The sequence below is a fragment of the Ctenopharyngodon idella genome, chromosome 7 (assembly GCF_019924925.1).
Source record: "Ctenopharyngodon idella isolate HZGC_01 chromosome 7, HZGC01, whole genome shotgun sequence".
Classification (NCBI taxonomy): Eukaryota; Metazoa; Chordata; class Actinopteri; order Cypriniformes; family Xenocyprididae; genus Ctenopharyngodon; species Ctenopharyngodon idella.
The window spans coordinates 3,282,525-3,305,068 of record NC_067226.1 but is presented as its reverse complement, the minus strand read 5'-3'; the positions used below and the strand labels follow the sequence as shown (position 1 = coordinate 3,305,068).

General features: G+C 36.1%; 1 protein-coding gene across 3 annotated transcripts; it reads right to left on the bottom strand.

Annotated features, from left to right (window-relative positions):
• Nucleotides 1–734: 734 nt before the first annotated feature.
• mtm1 (myotubularin 1) lies at nt 735–21,061 on the bottom strand. Of its 3 annotated transcripts, none has more exons than XM_051899635.1 (15): nt 20,907–21,061; nt 17,373–17,461; nt 14,433–14,505; nt 13,054–13,148; nt 10,736–10,846; nt 10,206–10,307; nt 9,896–9,979; nt 9,533–9,682; nt 8,621–8,806; nt 7,945–8,130; nt 7,658–7,861; nt 7,339–7,431; nt 5,348–5,461; nt 3,474–3,650; nt 735–2,764 (listed from the first exon to the last, which is right to left on the bottom strand). In XM_051899635.1, exons 2-15 carry the CDS (start codon nt 17,433–17,435, stop codon nt 2,582–2,584), a joined length of 1,821 nt encoding a protein of 606 aa, XP_051755595.1. In that variant the 5' UTR covers nt 17,436–17,461; nt 20,907–21,061; the 3' UTR covers nt 735–2,581. The 3 variants fall into 3 exon arrangements, with proteins under 3 accessions (XP_051755595.1, XP_051755597.1, XP_051755596.1); XM_051899637.1 differs by having other exon boundaries at nt 9,896–9,976; XM_051899636.1 differs by having other exon boundaries at nt 17,373–17,458; nt 20,907–21,028.
• Between the last annotated feature and the right edge of the window lie 1,483 nt (nt 21,062–22,544).

The following is a 22,544-nucleotide window of genomic DNA, read 5'->3' as shown; positions in this document are numbered from 1 at the left end:
AAGGTCAGGCGAGTTTGCTGGCCAATTAAGAACAGGGATACCATGGTCCTTAAACCAGGTACTGGTAGCTTTGGCACTGTGTGCAAGTGCCAAGTCCTGTTGGAAAATGAAATCTGCATCTCCATAAAGTTGGTCAGCAGCAGGAAGCATGGTTTTTTTTTTTATGAGAGGTTTTGAGGAAAGGCCTGAATTCTCTTTTACGAAAAGTGACATTAACTATTAATCAATGTAAGGCTTATCAAAGGATAAATATTTGAGTTTGAAACATAAAAATGATCTAAGTGACCAAAGATCCATGTGTTACATGCAGCTAGTATAGTATTGCATCATCGCTAGTTTAAAAACAGATGATCATTTCTTATACATTCCTTTGATTTTAAATAAAAAAGAACATTGTAATAGATTATGTGTGGCATGTACGTCATTAATATAACCCAGTAAACTTCGGTTTACTTTTTAGCTCAGGCTTGTCCTTATAAAGCCATCTTTTTAACTATGCTGTGTTCATATCACTGCCATGGCAGATTTGATGATTAATTTGGTGATTATAGTATGCATTTTCATTGCAGTCATCCATGCTTGTATGTCTTAAACAACCTTTTTAAATGTTATCAGAGTCACACAAGTGGTTTATACGACACAAGTACTATGTGTAATAGCACTGTAAGCAACCTTTAAACAGCCCGCTATGTCATACAATCAGAATGCCTGGGTACAATAATGAGCATACAGTCTTTTCCATGTGAACTCTTTAAATTAATTTAATCAGCATTATGTACAGAACAATAGCTGGCCAACAAATAAAGGATACATGTGGGAATACAAAACACAAATAGATCCCTTTAAACTATTATATCTAACTTAAGATAATGTCAAGACAAAAAAAAAATCAGAGTGCAGCTTTCCTTCAATCTCATGCACTGAGCAATGGGATTGAGAGCAAAAGAATTCCCTACTACAGAATCAGACCATTTCCAGATCTTTAAAATGTTACAAAGCAAAACTAAATGCCCATTAAAAAAAGAAAAGAAATATATATATATGAGGATGTTCAACAAATTACCTACAGTTACCAATTACCAAAACCAACCAAAAAATTTTTTCTAATTACTTTCCTTTTTATAAAACCGTCAAATTTTACACTGAATAAAATAATTATATTTTACAACAATAGAACTTTCAACAGTAAAATAGGTTTTTGTTTGAGGTAATTACATAGTTCTGGTACTTGTACAAAATAAAAAATAGATTTCTGTCTTATTTCCCCCCCTAAAAACAACCAACCGCAAATGGTTTGTTTGTTTATTGAACTTTTGTCTTCTTCGCACACTATGGATAAACTTCATATCCTCATTGAGGTCAAAGTCTTTAGAAGTTCAGTTTTCCGAGGCAGCATTATCAATAACTCTCCTCTATCCCCCCCGTGTCAGTCACCGCTCTCTTCCTCAAGAAAAGACTGAATTTGGGACAGCACAAACACACAGCTTTATATCCCAGCCATTCTATTCTACCCAAAAGACTTTGCAGACTAGCTACGTCTCATTGGGAGCAATACTGTCAGCTCCATCAGAATATTTGCTTTTATACAAAGTATTTGCTTTCCGTGGCAACTGCATGTCATTTTTAAGGGGTATAACCCAAAGCCACTAACATGTAGGGCTTAAAATTGTTCAACTCCCAGACCTAAGCAGGAGAGGAAACAACCTGTCGCTCAAATGCACAGTGAATGGAAATCATTCTATACTGATGCTGCCATAAAGAAAAAAAAAATGTTTCTCTATAAAATATACACCTGAAAACCTCAAATATGAGTAAAGGCACCGAAACGGTATCTGTGTCGCTCGCTTAAAAAACCCTGGTTCTGTTCAACAAACTAATGTTTATCATTTCAGAACATTTTCCTTCCATTTAGTACACTCACCTGAGCAGCGAATGACATTCGTGGAGGAAAAAAGTACGACATTTAGACAACATATTTGCTTCCTTTACCTTATGAGGTCAGCCATTTGAGTCAAACAGTTAAACCAAGCATACAGACTAATGAAATGATTGCTCTATCAAAGGTTGAAGACCCTGCTTGATACCACATTGAATGGACATAATGTAGACTAAAGTTTACAACTCCGTAAACAAGACCAGCTCTCTTTGAATACCTTTTAAACAGATTCTTACCAGTGCTCAACATTCAAAAATGTTCTCCACTCAGATCTAGACACTTTAGAACACTAATAACACACATAACGCAACACATAAATCACATACGTCCGTCCGACTCAATCGCTTTTCAATAACTTGACCATTCCAAACAGTATCCAAGTGTTTTCTGGCATACACACACGCACTATTTGACTCCCTTTCGTCCATGGTATGCGGCACGAAAAAACAGCACTGTCACTTAAGGCTTCTCTTTTCGCTTAACTTTTTTTTTTTTTTTTTTTTCCCGCAATGAAGGCCGTACTGTGGTTTATTGCATAATTGGTTTGTTACTCGTTATCGTCGACATCACTACTAATCGTGTTACCATAATTATCGCTATTGCTATGTACAAATGTCCAATGTCTGTAACAGTTTGTGAGTGTGATCAAAACGGTGTCTGTAAGTGTGTGATGTGCTGATTGGCCGTGGCAGCATTGGGGGTGGAGCTGTTTGTCAAGTGAGTGGAGGATGGGGCGGAGTCTGAGAGCTGTAGCTCCTCCAGTTTCTTCAGGTACTGATCCCTCAACGCCAGTAGCTCCTTATAGCGCTGCTCCACTGGACTCTGTTGCTGATAGGCACAAATATACACAAAGGTTCATACATGTGAACTGACATCTGTGTTGAAAATCCACCAGAGGGCAGCAGAAACTTCCAATAAGGAAAACCAATCACATCTGCATCACAAAACATTTTTGATGCTAATAAGAAGCTGGAATACTAGTTCTCAATATTAATCAATAATTTGCTGGATAATTATGATAAAATGTGCAGTTTAATACTCAAAAATGGCACTTTGGTCTGTACACATTACATTTGTATGTTTTCATTGGTCTATTATTTTTATTTTAGCATTTAATTTGTATACAGGTAAACAGCATTAATCATTGTTATGACTAATGTGGCAAAATGCTTATTTATGCCAATGCTGGAGTGGCTCCTGCAAAACCACTGTGACAGAATCCATATGTGTGTGTGTGTTTGTGTGGTGATAAGGACAGTTCACTGCAGTGCCAGTCAGGACGTAATTAAACTGGAGAGAGGATTTTCTGCACCGCTGAATCGGGTGCGCGCACACGCACACACACACACAGACAGATAAATGCTCAATCCCACCCAGAGGCAAAAACACTCACTATAGAAAAGAGGCACATACTTTTTTCACCCTTCTAAAATCGGTCTGTATAAATGCATACCCCAAATAAGTCAGCTTAAATAATGCTTACTACCATACAAAAGCTAAAGAAACTACAACATAATTGTGAAATGTATGTCGATACCTGGTGTTGTATGCGAGGGTTCCACCGGATGTAATAAGTCACCCACAGCTCTAGGTGGCGCATGCTGGCTACAGGGTAAAGCACACGACTTGACTCTGGTGTGTAGAAGGGGTTTATATACAAGGATGTGTCACTGTTGATCCAAGACCACAGAGACACCGTCTTCATCCGAACATTCTAGTAAAACAATACGGACAAAAAAAAAAATCCAAAAGTTGGTATTTTGAATAAACACTATTATTTAAAGAGTATTTTTCTATATTTATAATATATACACATATACATTTAACACACACAAAGTACAGGTGATTTAATATACTGGTAACAAAGAATCAGCTGTTAAGCAATTGAATATGTTAGTAATACAGATGGTAAGGTGTTGAATTCTTTGGTTAGCAGTAGATGTAAAGTGGGACTGTGCTCCCTAACATTGTTGTTATGGTGGACGGCTCTAGAGGGCCACCAGAATGAATGTTTCATCTCCCCAAAGTGCGTTCTACTCCGACTGAGAGTCAGTGAAGCATCCCTTTTACTCACGCTCTACTTCACACAATGAGCGCAGAGAGAAATAAAAGGCAATGTGTGCATGTGAGAGAAAGAAAGCAAATGCCAATATATCCCACTGATGACAAGTGGCCTTCAATAGGAGGTGAAGAAGATGGGATTTTAGAGATTCAAAGACAAAGGTGTGATAAAGTTAAAGAAAGAAAGGTACAGTGGAGCACAATTTAATAGATCTAGGCTGTATTTCCACTGTATCGGTGATAGATCAATATAGAGTGAGGTTCAACACTGAAAATCTAAAAACTGAGGTTCAAAATCTAATTTAAATCAGATTTTTTTTTTTTTAAGTCAAACGTATTAATTTCTTAATTAACTTTTTACTCACTTTTCATATATAAAAAAGCAAAATGGAAGCATTTTCACAAGTCACTGTATCTTCAAGGCCAATTAAACAGTATTTTTCCAACATTGATATACCATTGTCTGGTACATCATTCATTGGCACTATGTATGATAAGTAAAAATTTAAAAAAAAATTTTTTTTTTTTTTTTTTTTTGTCTATGACAGTTTAGAGCTGCACGATTCTGGATGATTTGAGAATCACAGTTTTTTTTGTTTCAACAGATCACAATTCTCCCACGATTATGAACAGACAGCTAAACAAAATAACATGATTTACTAGAGGTTATGACAAAATGTTAATTGCTGAAGTCTATTTAAAATGTTTAATTAATCTGAAATATTTCAAAAAACTCAGTTTGAATGAATGATTCATTGACTCACTCACAAACACTTCACTTATTTCAATACTGGATGAATCAGCTTTTGAAGGAATCTCTTGAATGAAGTATTCAATGACAAATATATTTTTTAACAGTCACTTGTCGAATGATACAATCGTTATTTGTTACTTTCAAAAGGTGATTTGCTCTATTTTGATTGCTTCCTTTGACATCAACATTTTTATCTGAACTATAAACTTTTATCCCAGTTCTTCTGTGATAATAAGAATATTTGTAACAGAAATAACGATACAGTGTGGTTGAAAAGACTGTTTGTGAAGCTGTTTCAAGATAAAAGCTTTCTCTGGGTAAGCGGCAGCACCAACACAGATTTGAATGTTCCGGTGTGATTTTGTCAAAGGTTTAATAGACAGGAGAACTGCTGTCATTTAGGAATGAGATTGTGTGGGTGTTTAAATCAAGATTGCGATCTTTTAACGATTGTTAATTGTGCAGCTCTATGACAGATGCACATTATGGTCAGGTTTGTATTAATGATAACACTATCAAGAGGGAAGTTCAGGGCTTGTATATCAATGTGGTTTACTAATATCAATTGTTTATGATGTGTGTTTGTCATTTCTTACATTGCTTTCACGGGCGCTCTCACAGTTGTAGAGGAAAGTGCCAAAGCGGCAGCTGTACAGGTGATCCAAGATTACTACCAGGAGACGTTCATTAAACTCAAACGCTGTTGGGAACTGCAGATGTGAGAGAGGGATAAAAGATAAAAAGATTTACTTGCATTAAACTCTAAATAGCTGTAAACTCTGGATTACAAAACACATAAAGAAAATGTATTCCAAATCTGTATGATTTGGTTTCTGTTGCTGTACACAAAAAGAGACATTTAGAATGAAATAGCTGCCACTTCAGATGCTGTTTTCCATGAAAGTAAACTGTGAAGCTCTAAAAATGGCAAACAGTACCATAAAAGTACTTAAATGTGCAATAGGTGATTCTCTACAGAAACATTTTTTGTTATACTAGTTGAAAGACTCCTCATATCCTGATAGCAATCACTAAGTTAAACGGTCTATATGTATTTTTATAAATATATATCGTCTGTGGAAGGTGTAGGACCATGAAATGTTCATTCAATCATTATTAGTCCAAATAAAATAATATGATGTCCTACCTGCCTGTCAACGTATATGTTTTTACATACACTCAAGCACCCTGTTTGTGCAGACATCATACGTCATCAGCGTGTTTCATGCTATGCAGAGTTTATGTAGACAGACATCAGTCACAGAGCAACACAAACACACAGCAGCCACCTTTTACAGTTCCTACTGAATCAAAACAATGAACTTATGCTGCGTTCATGCCATAACTACCGTAATTAAGTAATTGCAACCCGTGACATTCTAACAGGAGCTGTTTAGTCAGACTCGGAATTATGCGTATCCATGTCAACAGTATCAACACCAAAATGATTCAGCAGCAGTGAGGTACAAGCTCTCTAAGTTGTTTACATTAATTTTTATTGCAATTTTATGTGCTTTAAGACATGAGGTAGTTTAACACCGTCTCTTGTGACACTTTGCCAAGAGCAACTGTGTGTGTGTTTTGAAGGAGGTGTGGCTTTGGAGAGCGCTCTGAAGGGAGGGTGGGATGTTATGATTTGAAAGCTAGCTCACTATTGCTAGCCTCTCCAAAAATGTCCTATTGCACCTTTAATACTACTGCTGATGACATATAATAGCTTTGTGTGAAATTTAAGTAATTTTTCACTTAAATCTCATTCAAGGTATGCCACATAAAAATGAATTGCACCAGGTATGATGTCAATGATGCTGACTGTTACTGTCTGTCTCATGTGTTAAGGTAAGGTCACATTTACCATTGTTCTACAATTCTTTGTGGGGGTGAAATCCAGTCATTTTAATAGGCACATAATTTTTTTTACCTCTAAGTATAAGAGGCTGTGAGTATATTGGGGTCTTAAATCAGCATTCACTTTTATAAGATGGAAAACAGCAGCTCGGACATTGTGAGGTAACAATTTACAATAAGGTTCATTAGTTAACTACATTAGTTAACATGAACTAATAATGAACTGCACTTCTACAGCATTTATTAAACTTTGTTAATGTTAATTTTAACATTTACTAATACATTATTAAAATCTTGTTAACATTAGTTAATGCACTGTGAACTAACATGAACAAACAATGAACAACTGTATTTTCTTTAACTAACGTTAACAAAGATTAGTAAATACAGTAACAAATGTATTGCTCATGGTTAGTTCATGTTTAACATGAACTAACCATGAGCAATACATTTGTTTGTTCATGTTAGTTCACAGTGCATTAACTAATGTTAACAAGATTTTAATAATGTATTAGTAAATGTTGAAATTAACATTAACAATGATTAATAAATGCTGTAGAAGTGCAGTTCATTATTAGTTCATGTTAACTAATGTAGTTAACCAATGAACCTTATTGTAAAGTGTTACCCATTATGAAAAATACCTCCTTTTGTGTTCCACAGAAAATAGAAAAACAAGAAAGTTATACAAGTTTACAGCAGTATGACAGTTCACATGGTTAAACAATTAGATCCATACCTGTTTAGTCATTTGCCACACGCAGTCAATAAATTGCAAAAAGATAGGGGACCTGTCCTGATCCGCATGGTTTTTGTCTCCATGGCCGATTCTCTACACACACACACACACACACACAAAGTATGATGTAAATATCGACTGATAATGATTATTATTTTTATTTATTTTTTTACACAAAACAAAATCTTACACACAGAAAAGATTTGTGTTACCCTTATGTTCTATCAACTCTATCAAAGCAATCACCCTGTTAACATGGCTGATAGAACTCAAACTCCATCACTAAATTATGTGGTTTTGCAACTCAGTTGAGACTCACTGAGGCGAACTTGTGTCCGAAGCCGATCCATTCCTTCTCCAGCAGCACCTGGAAGCCCCTGAGAGTCCTGTAGTAGGAGTCCAGCATCAGCATGGCCAAAGAGGTGAGCTGAGCTGTGCGGTCCCAGCCATCACTGCAGTGCACCACCACAGAGCTCCCAGAAGACACCTTATCAGCCACCTGGATGGCCCCTGATAACACCAACTAGAACAGGAAGATAGGTAGCTACATTAGATGATGTTAAGTTTTATAATATACATTGGTATAAATGAAAAAAACAAACAAACCTTAATATGCTCTAGCCAGTGGGTGGACTCCAGGCTGGAGAGCCAATGAGACTCCTCCACATTGGGGTAGACAATGTCCTTTAGCTTCTTCAGTGACTCTCTCATGACATGGATATTATGGATGTCTAGAAAGACCAGCTCAGCGTTCTGATATGCATCGTCACCCTCGTAACCCCCACCCGTGGCCTGGAGGGTAAAGGTTTAGAGGTATAACGGTTATGGTACGTGATCACGTAAACAAGAAATTCTGCACACTTGCATTCACACTTCATGTACCTAAACACATTGTGTGAGAGAAATTATTGGATCAATAATGCCATTTCAAAATGCTTTGTCAGCGGTGTTCAGTGTGGCAAAGCTTTCTAGCACCTCTGTGGTGGTCCACTGTGGGTCCACTTTTTGATTTTAATTAGTTTGGCAACACACAAAGACTGAAAACATACTCATGCAAGCACACCGTTTTGTCTATTTAATACAAACCAAGAGTCCAAGTCTGACTGGAAAACAGTAACCAGACCATACCTTCAGTTGATAAGGCCATACGTTAGATATGAGGTAAAAAAAAATAAAAAAAAATAATCATATTCAAAAACTCTCAAGAACTTCTTGGAGATGAATTTGAATATCTTAGGTCTGCCAATAACTCCAATTTATTAGTAACCTTCTGGAATCTAACCTTGTTTGCCACAGCGTTGACGTTAGGCCTGGCGTCATAGATGGTGAGTTTGATAGTGCCATTGGCCTCACGGATGAGGTCCAAATAACGTTCATCGTCTTTGTTGCGCTTGCCACTCATGCCCACCAAAGGTTGGCTACACCGCATGATCACAGCATGGTTCTCTTTATGGAACCACGACAACACCTGAGAGTGGAAGGAAACCCATCATCATCACAGATGGTAAGGTCATCACTGAACATTATAAAAAATTGTAAGAATTTCTAAAAGACAAGAAAAAAAACAGTTTTAACATCATCTAGGGATGCACAATATGTCTCTGTACCTTATTTGCCAATATTACACTTAGTGCTATCTGTCAATATTGGATATATATTGCCCATGTTTAAATATTTAATTGTGTATGCTAATTTAGTAATAATTTAGTTTATATTTGGTGTCATGTAAAACTGTTTATCTTTAGCAGTACCATTTTCATGTACATGTTGTAATGCGTAAATTCACTTGTAGCATTTAAAATGACTGATTGTAGTTTTTAGTGTTTTATTTAATTTTTTTTTATTTACATAGAATTTTAATATTGGCCATTTATTGGCTATCAGCCATAACATGAAAATAATTATTGGCTTATTGTATCAGCCAGAATTGTAATATTGGTGCATCTATCTATGACTATCATCATACAGACGTATATAAATATCCAACCCTATATCGCAGTACATACATGAAGGTAAATGTATTACATAAATCTGAAATGCATTGCTTTATGCGCAAAAATCTGAAAATGGGATTCTCCACATTTTTCCATCACACAGCCTTTTCCTTATGCAACAGATGGTTGAATTTGACCTTCCAACAAAAATCACACCATTATTCTGACCTTTCATACTGCTCATCTGTAAAAGAGCTCACCGGAATGCGGCTGCGGGAGCGGAAGGTAGCGACTCTTCTAAGATCTTCCTCTGTGGCCTTGTATGGAACAACAAGAATTGTGGGATAAGTGTCACACAGCTCGTAGTTCTTATTGATGAAAGTGACCCTCCACTCACTATTGGGTAGACCCTGACAAAGAGAACAAAAACAACAACACAATCTTTAATAAAAGTAGATTGTGCACGATGCATTGTCTTATGCAATTACATTAACATATTATAGTATATAATTATATTATATTATATCAATCTCAACTGTAAGTAAATGGTGAGTGTGAGCAGAATGAACAAGGGCAGCAAGACCCTTTCTAGACCAGCACAAGTCCTGGCATCTGGTCCTCACCTGCCTCCTGTACTCTTCCATGGGCTCATAAACATTCCAGCCATTCTCCTCATACTTTTCCTGACTCAGAAAGGCAAAGAGCTGCTGTGAGAGTCAAAGAAACAGAAAAAGCCAAAAAAAGCGAAAGAGTCAGTTAAACCACTATTTCATACATTCGGCTACTGATGAAAGCCGGTTGTGAAATGCTGAAACGTTGACACAACACTTAAAAGCACTATATAAAATGCAAAGATTAATGTTGTTTCAAATTCAAATACAAATTTTGAATGAGTGTGAAAAGTAGCATTTGAAAATTAAGTTAAACACTGACCATTCCATGAGACAGTGGGAAAGCATATTTGAAAAGAATCTCAAAGATGTCTCTTCGACTGTGGCCTTCTTGCTTCAGAGCAAATCGCAGGTTCCTCATGTCCTGATAAACACACACACACACAAAATAATGAGAACATCAAATGTCATACTTTCAAAAAGGGGATGCTTGTTCTGCTCTAGGCAACCCGATCACATTTCATATTGATTTTAATATTTTTGTGGAAACCGTGATACATTTATTTATTTATTCATTCAGGATTCTTTGATAAAGAGAAAGTTCAAAAGAACAGCATTTACTTTTAACTATATTAATCTTTTTTAACATTAGAAATGTCTTTGACTTCTGAACAAATTAATGCATCCTTGCTGAATAAAATTAATTTCTTAAAAAGAAAAAAAATCTTACTGACCCCAAACTTTTAAGCAGTAGTGTATAAAAGTGGTACTAAACCTAAAACATTTTAAATGCTCCCTTTAACATTAGCTGTTATAAAAATGTGGATTTCTTAGGCCTTGTGTGAGCAATACCTTGCAGGTGATTTCTAACCCATAGGAGTTCTCTCCTCGACTGGTGGCTCCGCCCATCTTCTCTATGCGGCTTATGACACCTAAGGGCACGTTCAGGGTAACTGGTGTCTCCTTAAGACAGGAAGTGACAGGGAGGTCAAAATATAAACAATCTTACACATATGCATGCACTATAAGCACCTATAAATAACGCTTTCCATTCTAAACACACCAGGCCCAGTCCCAGACTCAAATCACTAAGGGTGCTTCTGAAATGAGTTAGGGTGCTCTAGTAAAATGCAGATGTAATGTGTAAGCAACGGCTTAACCATAACAAGAATAGCAAGCTACACTAAAACATTTAAGATAATTTACAAGTGATTACTTTAACAAATAACTAGAATAGAATTTCAAAAATATTTTGATACAAAAAAATCTATTTTGACGTCATATTTTTGTCCCATGCTATGGTTATCACTGTCACTCATTGCAATTTCGAAAAATTTTAGCAGCATGAAAAACAAAACTTTTATTCAATGGATTATATATAGAACGCTCCTTTCATAATCACTAAAAAGCTGTCACTCAATCAATAAAGTTGTCTACACCGCACAATGAATCTAACTTACACCGTGTCTACGAGGATTCGTGAGCATGCAGAATTCAGTGCTCAACAAAAACTCTGGCATTTTGATTTTGACTAAATTAAACACCTCTGATTGGCCTTTGCGTTCAAGAGATCAACAAACATGTCTATGATTGGCTAAATTGCTCACAGCTGCAAAAACATATTGGAAATACAAACATTTGACGTTCTCCAGAGTGCAAACACAATACGCACTGGAACGCTTGCCAAGTCTGTTTTGCCTATATGATATCATTACAGTATCAACTAAGGGTGCTCTTTCCGCGCATTTCCACTGCAGAAAAGGGGGGTTCTGGGCCAGAACGACCGGTCAACTCCAGCCCTAAAAACTTGCAGGTCGGGGAGTCTTTATATTTAAATATATAAAACTGTGCATGCGAGAAAGACCCAGCGTGCAAGAGAACGTTTCAGTTTCAATATCGCCAAAAAGGACAGATAGTCCCGTGCTGTGAACACCAAAACACAAGTGCAGCACTGGCTGTACAAACACCAGGATGCGCACGGTTTGATTTTAGACTGTTTATAATAGTCAGGTAAACAACACGCAGCAGCGTTATTTTACCGTTATATTGTAGCATAGCATTACGTTATATCGTCAATGCTGAAATATCAGCCGATAAGATTTTCTGTTTGTCCGATATGTTGGAAGCAGGATTTTTATTTTGATGGCGCTGAGAACGGCAGCGCCTAAGCACACATTAGTTATGGTCTCTGTTTAAGAGTTCCAATACTAGAAAGAACTGTAAACTGTGCGTTTGCTTTTATATTATTATTGACAGACAAAAGCAGACAATATAATACTCATTTACCGTCGGCATTCAGCAAATATGCATTTATATCATTTAAACAAATCTTTGAATATCTAATAAACATGTAATTTCACAAACCTTGCAGACTTAGTTGAATCCAGCTGTGAGATCTTGTGAAGTGCGCATTTGTAAACTGCACGAACGCGTTACTCTGTATGTGACGGTCAGTCCGTGTGAACTGAATGCTGACAGGAGAGTTCAGCTTCACTGGAGACAAACTTTAAACCTTGATTTCAAACTATTCTGCGCTATATCCAGTTGCTCAATATGTCATATTCATGTTGTTTTCACTGTGTGCTGTATGTAAAATTAGTGTTACCTTCTCTTTATTTGAAATCTATTTTATATCAGCCACCCTGCTGTCTAAGATAATGGCTTCGGCCATCAAAAAAACAATATCGGTCAAGCACTATATGAAATTTCAAACTTTTTGTGTACCATCAACTTTTTCCTTGCCCATTGCCAAGCTGACAGATCATGGCAACGGACCCCTAGCAACGGTCAAAACGTCCACAAAACAGGGCTGCAGGTGCCTGCTACCATGTGCCAAATAAGGTCAGAGCCAGAAACAAGATGAAAGACTTTCTCTGATATGATGTGATACGCAATCCCTCCTTCCTGTCCTCTCATATCCTACTCTTTTCTCTGGTAACACAGACTAATAGATGTGTGCTATAACTAAAGGTGGACACTAAAATTTAATTCAAAATAAAGAATGGAAACCAGCCTTTAAAGGACAACATGAGGAGGAAAAACTGAAAGACAGAAGGAAATGAATGAGCTGGTTTTAAACAGAAGAGCACCTGGCATGGCCTCAGAATAACTGTGCCTGAACACTTAGAGATCTAATGCGTTGCATTTTGAAAAATGAAAGCTTCTCTTACTGAGTCAGTGTTCTTGAAGTAGAGTCTGTAGTTGGTGATGGAAACCTTTCCTTTGACTGCAGCATTAAAGGGGCAGATATAGATGATGTCTTTATCTGAAGAGTAAAATAGAGTGGGACAAACAAAAAGCTCAACATTTTAATCCCATAAAATCTTTCTTAAAATTAAACCATTAAATTTAAGTACGTAAGAAATTAATAGTACTTTCAACAAATATATTTTATCAAAACATTGTAAACTCACATGAGATGCAGACAGTAATATCAGTGGTCAACATAAAGCTATATAACAAAAGAGTGGTCCTCCATCATGGGGGCTACCATTTTGTGATCACATGACCAGCCTAGTACTTTAATCCAATTATCTATTGCTTGTACAACTGTGTGATGCTGCATTCTTGCCAAAATGTTGGTTTGCCAACTACCATAAAACAGCAAAAGCAGTAGGTGAACATTTCCGCCACCTACTGGTCTGGAGTGTGAAGCACTGGATGGCGCCCCAATGAACAACGGCTTCCCCATGATTTTTTTTTGGGGGGGGGGGGATTTTTCACCAATCAAAGCATTTGAACAACGATCATCGAGCCACATGGACTTTGGTGAGGTGACTTGGTGACTTCGCTAAGGCTCTTGGGTGCTTTATTAAGATCTAAAGCGAGTTAAGGCCAAAGCATACTTCAGTTTTTACGCATACACTAGTGTATGTGTACAGCGAATATGACGGATTTCATCATAAGCATAATAGGTTTCTAACAGCATATACTCAGTCTGTACGCTCGGCTCACACATGCCTCATGAATTTTTTTGCACTAATTAGTTTCTCCACAAACTGGCCTGAGCTATGGTTTTACGGTCAAAATAGAAACGGAGAAAACAAACTTTTTTGAGACGTCAATAGCACAGACGGCAACACTGATAAGCGCTTGTGTGAGGGGGTTTAGAGTTTAAAGTTTACATAACTTTAGGAGAAATAGTGCACACACTGGACGAAAAGATGAAACCTTCTAGTGTGCATGTCATTCGCCTGTGTTCACGCAAGCTACTAAATGGAGTATACTTTGAAAGGCAATGCCTTTGGCTATACGCATACATTAAGCGTTTACATCAAAACTGAAGTATACTTTAGGCTTTACAATGAGAGACAAATTTGCAATGTAATAACTTTACTATATATATAAAAAAAAAAAAATACTACTTTAACAGCCATACTGAATCAAGAGTATTAGGACTGGCAAGTTACTATTACACAAGTGCCAATATTAAAATAGTGCATTTTAAGATACAAAAAGATGACCAAAAGGCTTATGAAGATATCAGATTCATTCTTATTCAATGAGAGCCCACAAACACACACACACACACACACACACTCTCACTCACCGATCACTCGCTCTTCTCCCGGCAGCACGGCAACATCTGCCAGCGGCTCCATCTTCAGGCTCTCTCTGGACGCCTGTCAACACATGCAGGAACATTGGGTTGACACGAGTACATCCCTCACACATACACAAAAGCTCTCATATAAGGATGATCACAACTGCTTCTACACTACTCACAATAATAATACACTACAGGTCTGAAAAGACCGAACTGTACTCAGTGGCATCTGACAAGAGGAAAAAATAGCTACTGAGAAAAAAATTCTGAAAGTGACAGGAAGTAATGGAAGAGGAAGTAGTGAAGAGAGGAAAATAAAGAGTAAGAGGACACTGTCCTCTTTCACCCTCTGTCTGTGAACACCAGTCTGATTCTCTATGTGTGTGTGTGAGATCAGGGATCCAGATTGTCTTTCCCTGGGCTATTTTCCTGCTGCCAGTTGAAGGTTAGTGAACTGGAATGCGAGCTAAGAGTGCCATTCGCTGCGTGTAGTCGTTTATTCTGTAGGCCTTTTGCTGCTGTTCAGTGTTTTGCACGTCGCAACCCTGTGGGCAGATTGAAGCAAGGGCTTCTGGGTAATGGTCTAGCCCGTGTTCTCGAGATGACAAATGGAGCAGCCAAAACACACACACACACACACACAGTGATCCTAGCTGGGAAACTAACCTGCTTCACACAAATAAGAGGTAGTTGGGTAAACAGAGAGGACAGACGCGGAAGGGAGAGAAATGAAAACAGCCAACTAGTAAGAGGATTAAAAGAAATGCTGTTAAAAGACATCTTAAAGGTACAGTGTGTATTTTCTGCAACATTCGTCTGCAATTGTTCACAGTCTTCTGGGAAATCAAGCTCAAATGGCTTAGTTATAGTCATTTCTGAATATTGAAGAAAGAAAGAAAGAAAGACTAAGATAAAAGAGACAAACAGAGGCAATCACAGAGACAGATGGATGGTCCTTTGTACAAAATCTCTCTAGCTGTCCTCAGGGACCCTGAAAAAAACGGAGACTCTGGTTCTGTTGCCTATCACCTGCCAGGTGTTACAGCTCCACTAACATATGTATGGAGCAGCAGTCTTCTGGCTCAAGCCCCAGCGACGTGCCAACTCCCTGTCTGCCTGGAATCCCCTCTGCCCAGAGAGGTTACATGTGCCAAGCCAGACACTGCATATGTATGTGTTCATGTAGGGAGGGGCTCTCTCCTTTATATAAACAATATACTTTGTTTAAACCACTAATACAAGTTCCCATTTGAATTACACTTTGGTTTTTACATATATTTGAGCTGTGCTGGTCAACTTGACAACCGCCCTACTGCAGTGACAAGCCAAAACACATTTTTTTGTATGTGAATGCTGTTTTACTTGAATATTATGACACAAATGAAGCACAATGCTTTGTTTACAAAATAAATAATAGGTTAGCAATTAAATGTTACATTGCAACAAAAGAAACATCTGGATCTGTGCCCAATGAGGGCGGTACACGAGCCCATACATTTTATGGGTTTAGTATTTTAAGACCTTGTATTTGTGGTTTGCGACCTGGTCACACGATTTTCCACAAATTTAACAATATTCCATGAGTTATTCCACTGGACATGGAATCTCTTGTTTCGTTTCCCAAATCTTCACTCCTATTTCCCACTTCTGAAGTTGCGATTACAAGCTTGTCGCATTCAAGTGCTTTTTTTGTCGGAAAGAACAGGAATCATGGAGGGACACCAGGTTTATTCTTGCCTATGTATTGGAAAAATCTTATTAAAGCCAAAATTCTATTTAGCATCCCATTCATTGACAATATAAACATTCACTGTGCAATCTATCTAGTCAGCTAGCTAACAACTCTGGGATTTCGGTCAAGTACAGGCTACTTTGAATTTTTGCAGTGTATAAAACATACAATATGCTTCAAATGATTATTCATATATGTAAATATGCACTACTTTAATGACAAGACAAGGCAATATAGCTGTAAACTAATAAACTAATAAAGAACACCAGTCACAGCAGCAATCGCTCTCCGACTATGACTATGACGTGAGAGGGCGTTCATGTCCAACTAGGAAACTCATATTTACGATAATTCCGATAGCACGTGAAGGCAGCATATTAGACAAGAGATGGTCTCTGTCCTGCTCGTGTCCCACAGCCCTCTTAAAGAGACATAACATGAAGGCCAAGTATGGTAACCCATAATTGGAATTTTTTCCTATGCATTTAACCCATCCAAGTTAGTGCACACATTTTAGGAGCAGTGAGTAAAGAACACACAGACACACACACACATACACACAGAGCAAACCATGGACACACACCCAGAGCAGTGTGTGTAAAAAAGCACAGAGTGGTAGGCTAAACATGACGCATTGATATTTGTGTGGAAATAAAACTAATGTTTTTTTTATGTAATATTGATTATATTATGTAATATTGTAATATTTAACTTTCTTATATTGTTTAGGTTACCATTATTGACTGATATTTATTTCAATGTTTTACAGGCTGTAATGTGTAGTTTCACTGTTGGAAGTGCTAAAATAAACGCATGCATGTTAGGAAATATTTTTTTATATTTCAAAATGTATTTAATTTCATTCTATATGTATATTTTATATTTGTATATTATATATGTATATGTTTAAAAGAGCTCAAACGAAAAAGGAGAAGAATAAGGCAGCATTTGAATGGCATCTATGTCTCTTCTATAGCATCTATATGGTTGCTTAATACTATAGGAAAGCAGAGAAAAGGGCAGCTCTATTGATACCAGTGAAGTGTATTATTTATTCATGCAGAAGTCTAACCCTCCTACAACAGCATTGCACACTTACAGGATAATGTAGTTTGTAAAGCAAAGGGGGAAAAAATGAGAAACAATCTGTTACAGTCAAAGGACATGAGGACAGCACAATTATAGCACATCTTCACACAGGCTTCACTCACGTTTTGGCTGGAGCTGTTCCCCAGAGGACTGGAGTTGTAAGGTGCTATAGGAGCCGAGGCCATCACTGGGTTTGCTTCTTCCACCGCTACTGAACGACACATGAAGGGACATGTCATTTTTCTTTCAGCTCAACAATAAAAACTTTTTTTCTGCTGGCTGGTAGTTAAGATTTTTACTCTACACTTATCACAAAATAATATTGTACTTTTTTTAAAGTTCAGATGTATATAAATATATTGTATACAAGTATATTTTATATTAGGGTCATTGACAAATAAAGCTTCAAAAAAAAAAAAAAAAAAGTGTTTTTAGTGTTTTTATAAAAATATTTTCAAAACTGAAGTAATACATATTTTTGAGTCATTAACAATGTGTTTAAACAAGTTTCAGTTGTTAAATAACATTTCAAAGTGTTTAAATTCATTTTTTGACTGTTTTTATGTCAGGTGGTACAACCAAATAGTTGTATGCATATACTTTAGTTGTACCACCTGACATGGAAAGTGTACCAACCTACCCATACTTGAAATTAGCAGTTTTTACCAGTATTTGAGAGAGATCTACAAACCTTTTCACTCTGCCACAAGGATCAGTTGTGGTCCTCTGAATGATGCATTATCATGTTTACTGTTATTACCTTGTCAATTCATAATAAAAGAGCCATGTTTGCAATTGTGCCACCCTGACATTTTGAGAATATAAGTTATTGGATACAAGTTTTTTAATTATCTCAACAGCTTTAAAAACGACTAATATTTATAAAATGTGTTTATTTAAAAGGTTTCAAACCTAAAATGATGCCACAGTAGTTTTTTTTTTTTTTATTAAGACACCATTTTAAATAGTTTTCTTAGTCTGTTCATTTGTTTGGACAGTTGCACCACCTGACATTTTGGGGGTTTAAGATAACAAAATATAAAATACTATGTATTATTTAAATGTACTAAAAATGAATTCAAACTAAATAGGTTTTATAAAATAAAGTGATATGTGATGAATTTATCAAATTTATTTCAAAAGGAAATAATACACTTGGACATAAAAATATGCACGTCATCATGTCATTGACCCATTATTCATTTTTATATTCATTTTTAATTATAACTGGAAATTACAAAGCTCTAATGAAACTCCATGACAGCAACAAATTCATAAACATGTTCTTGCTGGACAACAACGGTATACAGTGCTTAATTCTCAATTTCAATATCTTTACTAGCATTCAAAAGGTTTGTGTTAGTAAAACGTTTTAAATGTTTTTTAAAGAAGTCTCTTATGCTCACCAAGGCTGTATTTATTTGATCAGAAATACAGTAGTATTGTGAAATAATATTACAATGTAAAATAACTGTTCTCTATTTAATATAATTTTAAAATGTAATTTATTCCTGTGACGGCGAAGCTGAATTTTCAGCATCTTTACTCCAGTCTTCAGTGTCACATGACCCTTCAGAAATCTTTTTAATATGCTGATTTAATGGTCAAGAAACATTTCTTATTATTATCAATGTTGAAATCAGTTTTACGCTTAATATTTTTGTGGAAAACATGATACAATTCTTTGACGAATGTTAAAGTTCAAAAGAACAGCATTTATTTGAAATAGAAATCTTTTGTAACATTATAAATGTTTACTGTCAATTTAGAACAATTTAAGCCAAGTAAAAGAATAAAAATTGTTTTTCTTTCAAAAACAAATATACTGACCCTAAACTTTTGAACAGTAGTGTGTGTAAGCCAACTTTACCATGGTAACAATTAAATTCGCTTAATTCACAACACAAAATGTTCTAAACAAAAACACTTTTTTTTTTTTTTTGTATGTGAATGCTATTTTACATGAATATCACAAAACGAGTGAAGCACAAAGCTTTGTTTACAAAAGAAATAATAGGTTAGAAATTAAATGTTATCGAAACCATGGGAACATTTGTATTCGTGCCAAATTAGAGTGGCACATGAGCCCATTTAAACTGTCAGTTATGATCAAAAAAAGTGAGACTGTAGTATCAACTGACTCCATCTGTATTGTTGAGCTTTGTATAGACTTTTTGACTTAAAATGATAAATCAGTACGACAGGCAGCAAAAAAAAAAAAAAGGGAGAGAGAGGGGGAATATGGTTGGAAAGTGAAGCTGGTCATATGCAAACCTACTCATTCAAACTGACACCTCATTCAAACCTGGTATTTTCTATGAACGCTGATGTTCTCAAGAAGCACAGTTGCCGTTTCTTCAGTCATCTTCATATATTTTTTGCAAAAAGTGGAAGTGAGAGAAAACATGAAACATACTGTCAATCGACAGCATTAAATTTAGCAATTAATTCGCCATGGTTACACCGCAGCTGTGAGAGGGACGGAATATCCTGTCAAGCGATGCGCTGAGCGACAGATAACATTTTTTAACATTTTGAACCATTATCCTTTGGACATAAATTCTTTCAATTGCCCATTTTTATCTGAAATGCAAGTTATATTAATATAAATTAAATAATGTGAATTATTTTTAAATAAGCTTTTTTATTTTATTTTTAAAAAACCAAAAAAAAAAAACCATTTGTTTTATAAAAGCAACCCAACAACACAATCATGCCACAAGCTTTTTAATGTTGACACCAAACACCCTTCAACAATGTCTGCATACAGACCACATCCGGCCCTCAGAGCCTGAAGCCACTATTTGGGCTAAATTTATACACTTTTGTAATGAACTGTGATGTAGCAAACACAACAAGTCCAAATCTCCGAGTCATTTGTGGGGGAAATTATGAAGCTCAGAAGTTCAAATAGACACCTGAGGGCATGACACATGAGGTTAGCGGTCAGAGATAGAGATGTAAATGATTACAGCCCCAGTCTGAGGGGAGAGAGAGAGAGTTATTTATAACGGTGACAGGGATATTGTGGCTCTGACATGACGGGGCACATTTACAGCCTCTACAACTCTACCTGCACTTCAACATTCAGCACACATAATAACACAAAATCCTATAGCCTTAAAGCCGTATACAAAAGTTGATTAGACTATAAATTTTAACTTGGGGATTAGACATAATGAAAACAATCTGTCCTAAGCAGTTTCACGTACTACTAACATCTACTCTCAGCCTGAGGCGTTTCATGCCCTGATCATTCATGACACAAGAAGCTACACACTTTCACTAACTTGTATGATGATGTGATGGAAAATTATGATCAGTATTAATCTGGCCCATATGTATACATACCCACTTCCATTCATAGCGTCAAACAATGGAAGATAAGAACATACAAATCGAAACAAGGTTCGTTAGTGTCTAAAAAGCCCACTTTTATAACTTCTAGAGCTTTCGAATAAGCACTTCCACTGTGAATGTATTCCAACACAGGACTGTGACCAGGAAATAGCTCGGGCCTATCTCTACGACCGCTCTCAAGTGCTACATTTACCCCGGAGTCCGCCCCAAGCAGCCCTAAATACAGACCAGACCCGCACCGAAAAGTCATAACGTGCAACCCGAGCAATCTTGGGTTTGCAAATGTGTTTACTTACCCAGAAACTGCAATTCTCCGTTCCTCAGATCGCCAGTCTGTTTTGCACCGCCGCAGGAAGCGCTCAGCCCGAGTCACGTGACAGCGGTCACGGCGCTCATTGGCTACTTGTCAAATCGCACAGCCCACTGCAAGGAATTTAGGGAGTTGTATTTTTGATAAGGGCGGTAAAATAAAAGGGGTATTCTGAAAACATACTGTGAAACATGTCCCATGACGATTTTGTCATGAAAATTTTAAATATTTTAAATATTAATTTTAAACATTGAAGAAACACCAATGCAAGCATCATTCTATAACTGATTATTTCAATACACAAAATGTATTTATGAAATATTACATTTCTACTCTGAATGTTAATAATATTAAATATATATAACATGGTCTATTATATTAGCTGTATTGGTTTGAACATTTTTTTTTTTTTAATTATTTGAATTTGCCTGATAATCATTGGTCATTATAACAAGACAAGTCCAGGATCTAGAGTGCATAAAAGCAAAACAAAATTATAGTAATTAATATTATAAATAATTTAAACTTATTTTTATTTTAAAATGATTTAAAAAACCTTTGTCCCTTTATTTCATGTTATTAGAGTTTTTAATGCCTTTTTTGGGTAAAAGTGAGGGAAAAGTTCAAAGCTCCAACTATCTATCTATGTATGTATGTATGTATGTATCTATCTATCTATCTATCTATCTATAGCTTCATAGCTGTGAAGGCATACATATATACATATGTGTGTGTTTATATATGAGTCATTCCATGCAACCGGTACGATTTGAGTCTCTCTGACCTTTTTCAGTGTATTTTATCTATTGGGTCACCAAAATATTTTTTTAAAAGCTTTTTGTATTAATTGAAATGTCTCCTTTAATAATGTTTAAAACATGGCATACATTTTATCTTCATATTAGAAACTATTTTGTTTTTTTCAGTTGACACCACCTATTTTGTCATGTCCCTCAAGGCCTTCTATAAAAGTGTACTTGGGATATGAATAATAAAATAAGAAAAAAGTCACTTTGCCATTCCCATAAATATCCATCTGTGCTTTTTTGCTGGTAATGTTTTTTTTTTCTAAGTAAATTCATGATTATTTATTAAAATCACATCATTTAGTTCCGTACCTCAGTAACCCCTCAACCCTGTTACACAAACCATTCTCCCCCTATAAAAATAATGAACTGATACTTATGTGACATCATTAACAGGAAGTGACATCATAGAAGTCTTCTGAACAACATTGTGAGCAGACACAGGCAAATTACCACCTTCTTTAATAATTATAACTAAATTATGTTGTGAAATTGTGTTTGTCAAGCTTAACGACTAAACCCCCGTTACATCAATTAAAGATAGAAAACTATTACTTGTGAAAATTATCTTTGTTATTTCAACATTATTCATGATTTCTTAATATCATGCATGCCATGCGCTCTCCATTTATTCACTAGATTTAGAGCAGTGACCAATTTGGGCAAAAAATCACAACCCCGTCACACCTACATTTTTATTATTATTTTTTTTTTTTTGTTAAGTTTATGAAAAAGTAATTTAAAGTTAGTTGAATTCTGTCTGAAATGTTCAAAGCAATCATAAGAATACTGATTTTAGTTCAAATTCTGAAGTTAAG

Excerpts from the sequence above, each read along its gene's own strand:
- mtm1 (XM_051899635.1), bottom strand. The coding sequence starts at position 17,435 with ATGGCCTCGGCTCCTATAGCACCTTACAACTCCAGTCCTCTGGGGAAC. Across the intron at positions 10,308-10,735 it reads GGTTAGAAATCACCTGCAAG|GACATGAGGAACCTGCGATT; the intron begins GTATTGCTCACA and ends TGTGTTTATCAG. Across the intron at positions 8,131-8,620 it reads TCAACGCTGTGGCAAACAAG|GCCACGGGTGGGGGTTACGA; the intron begins GTTAGATTCCAG and ends TTTACCCTCCAG.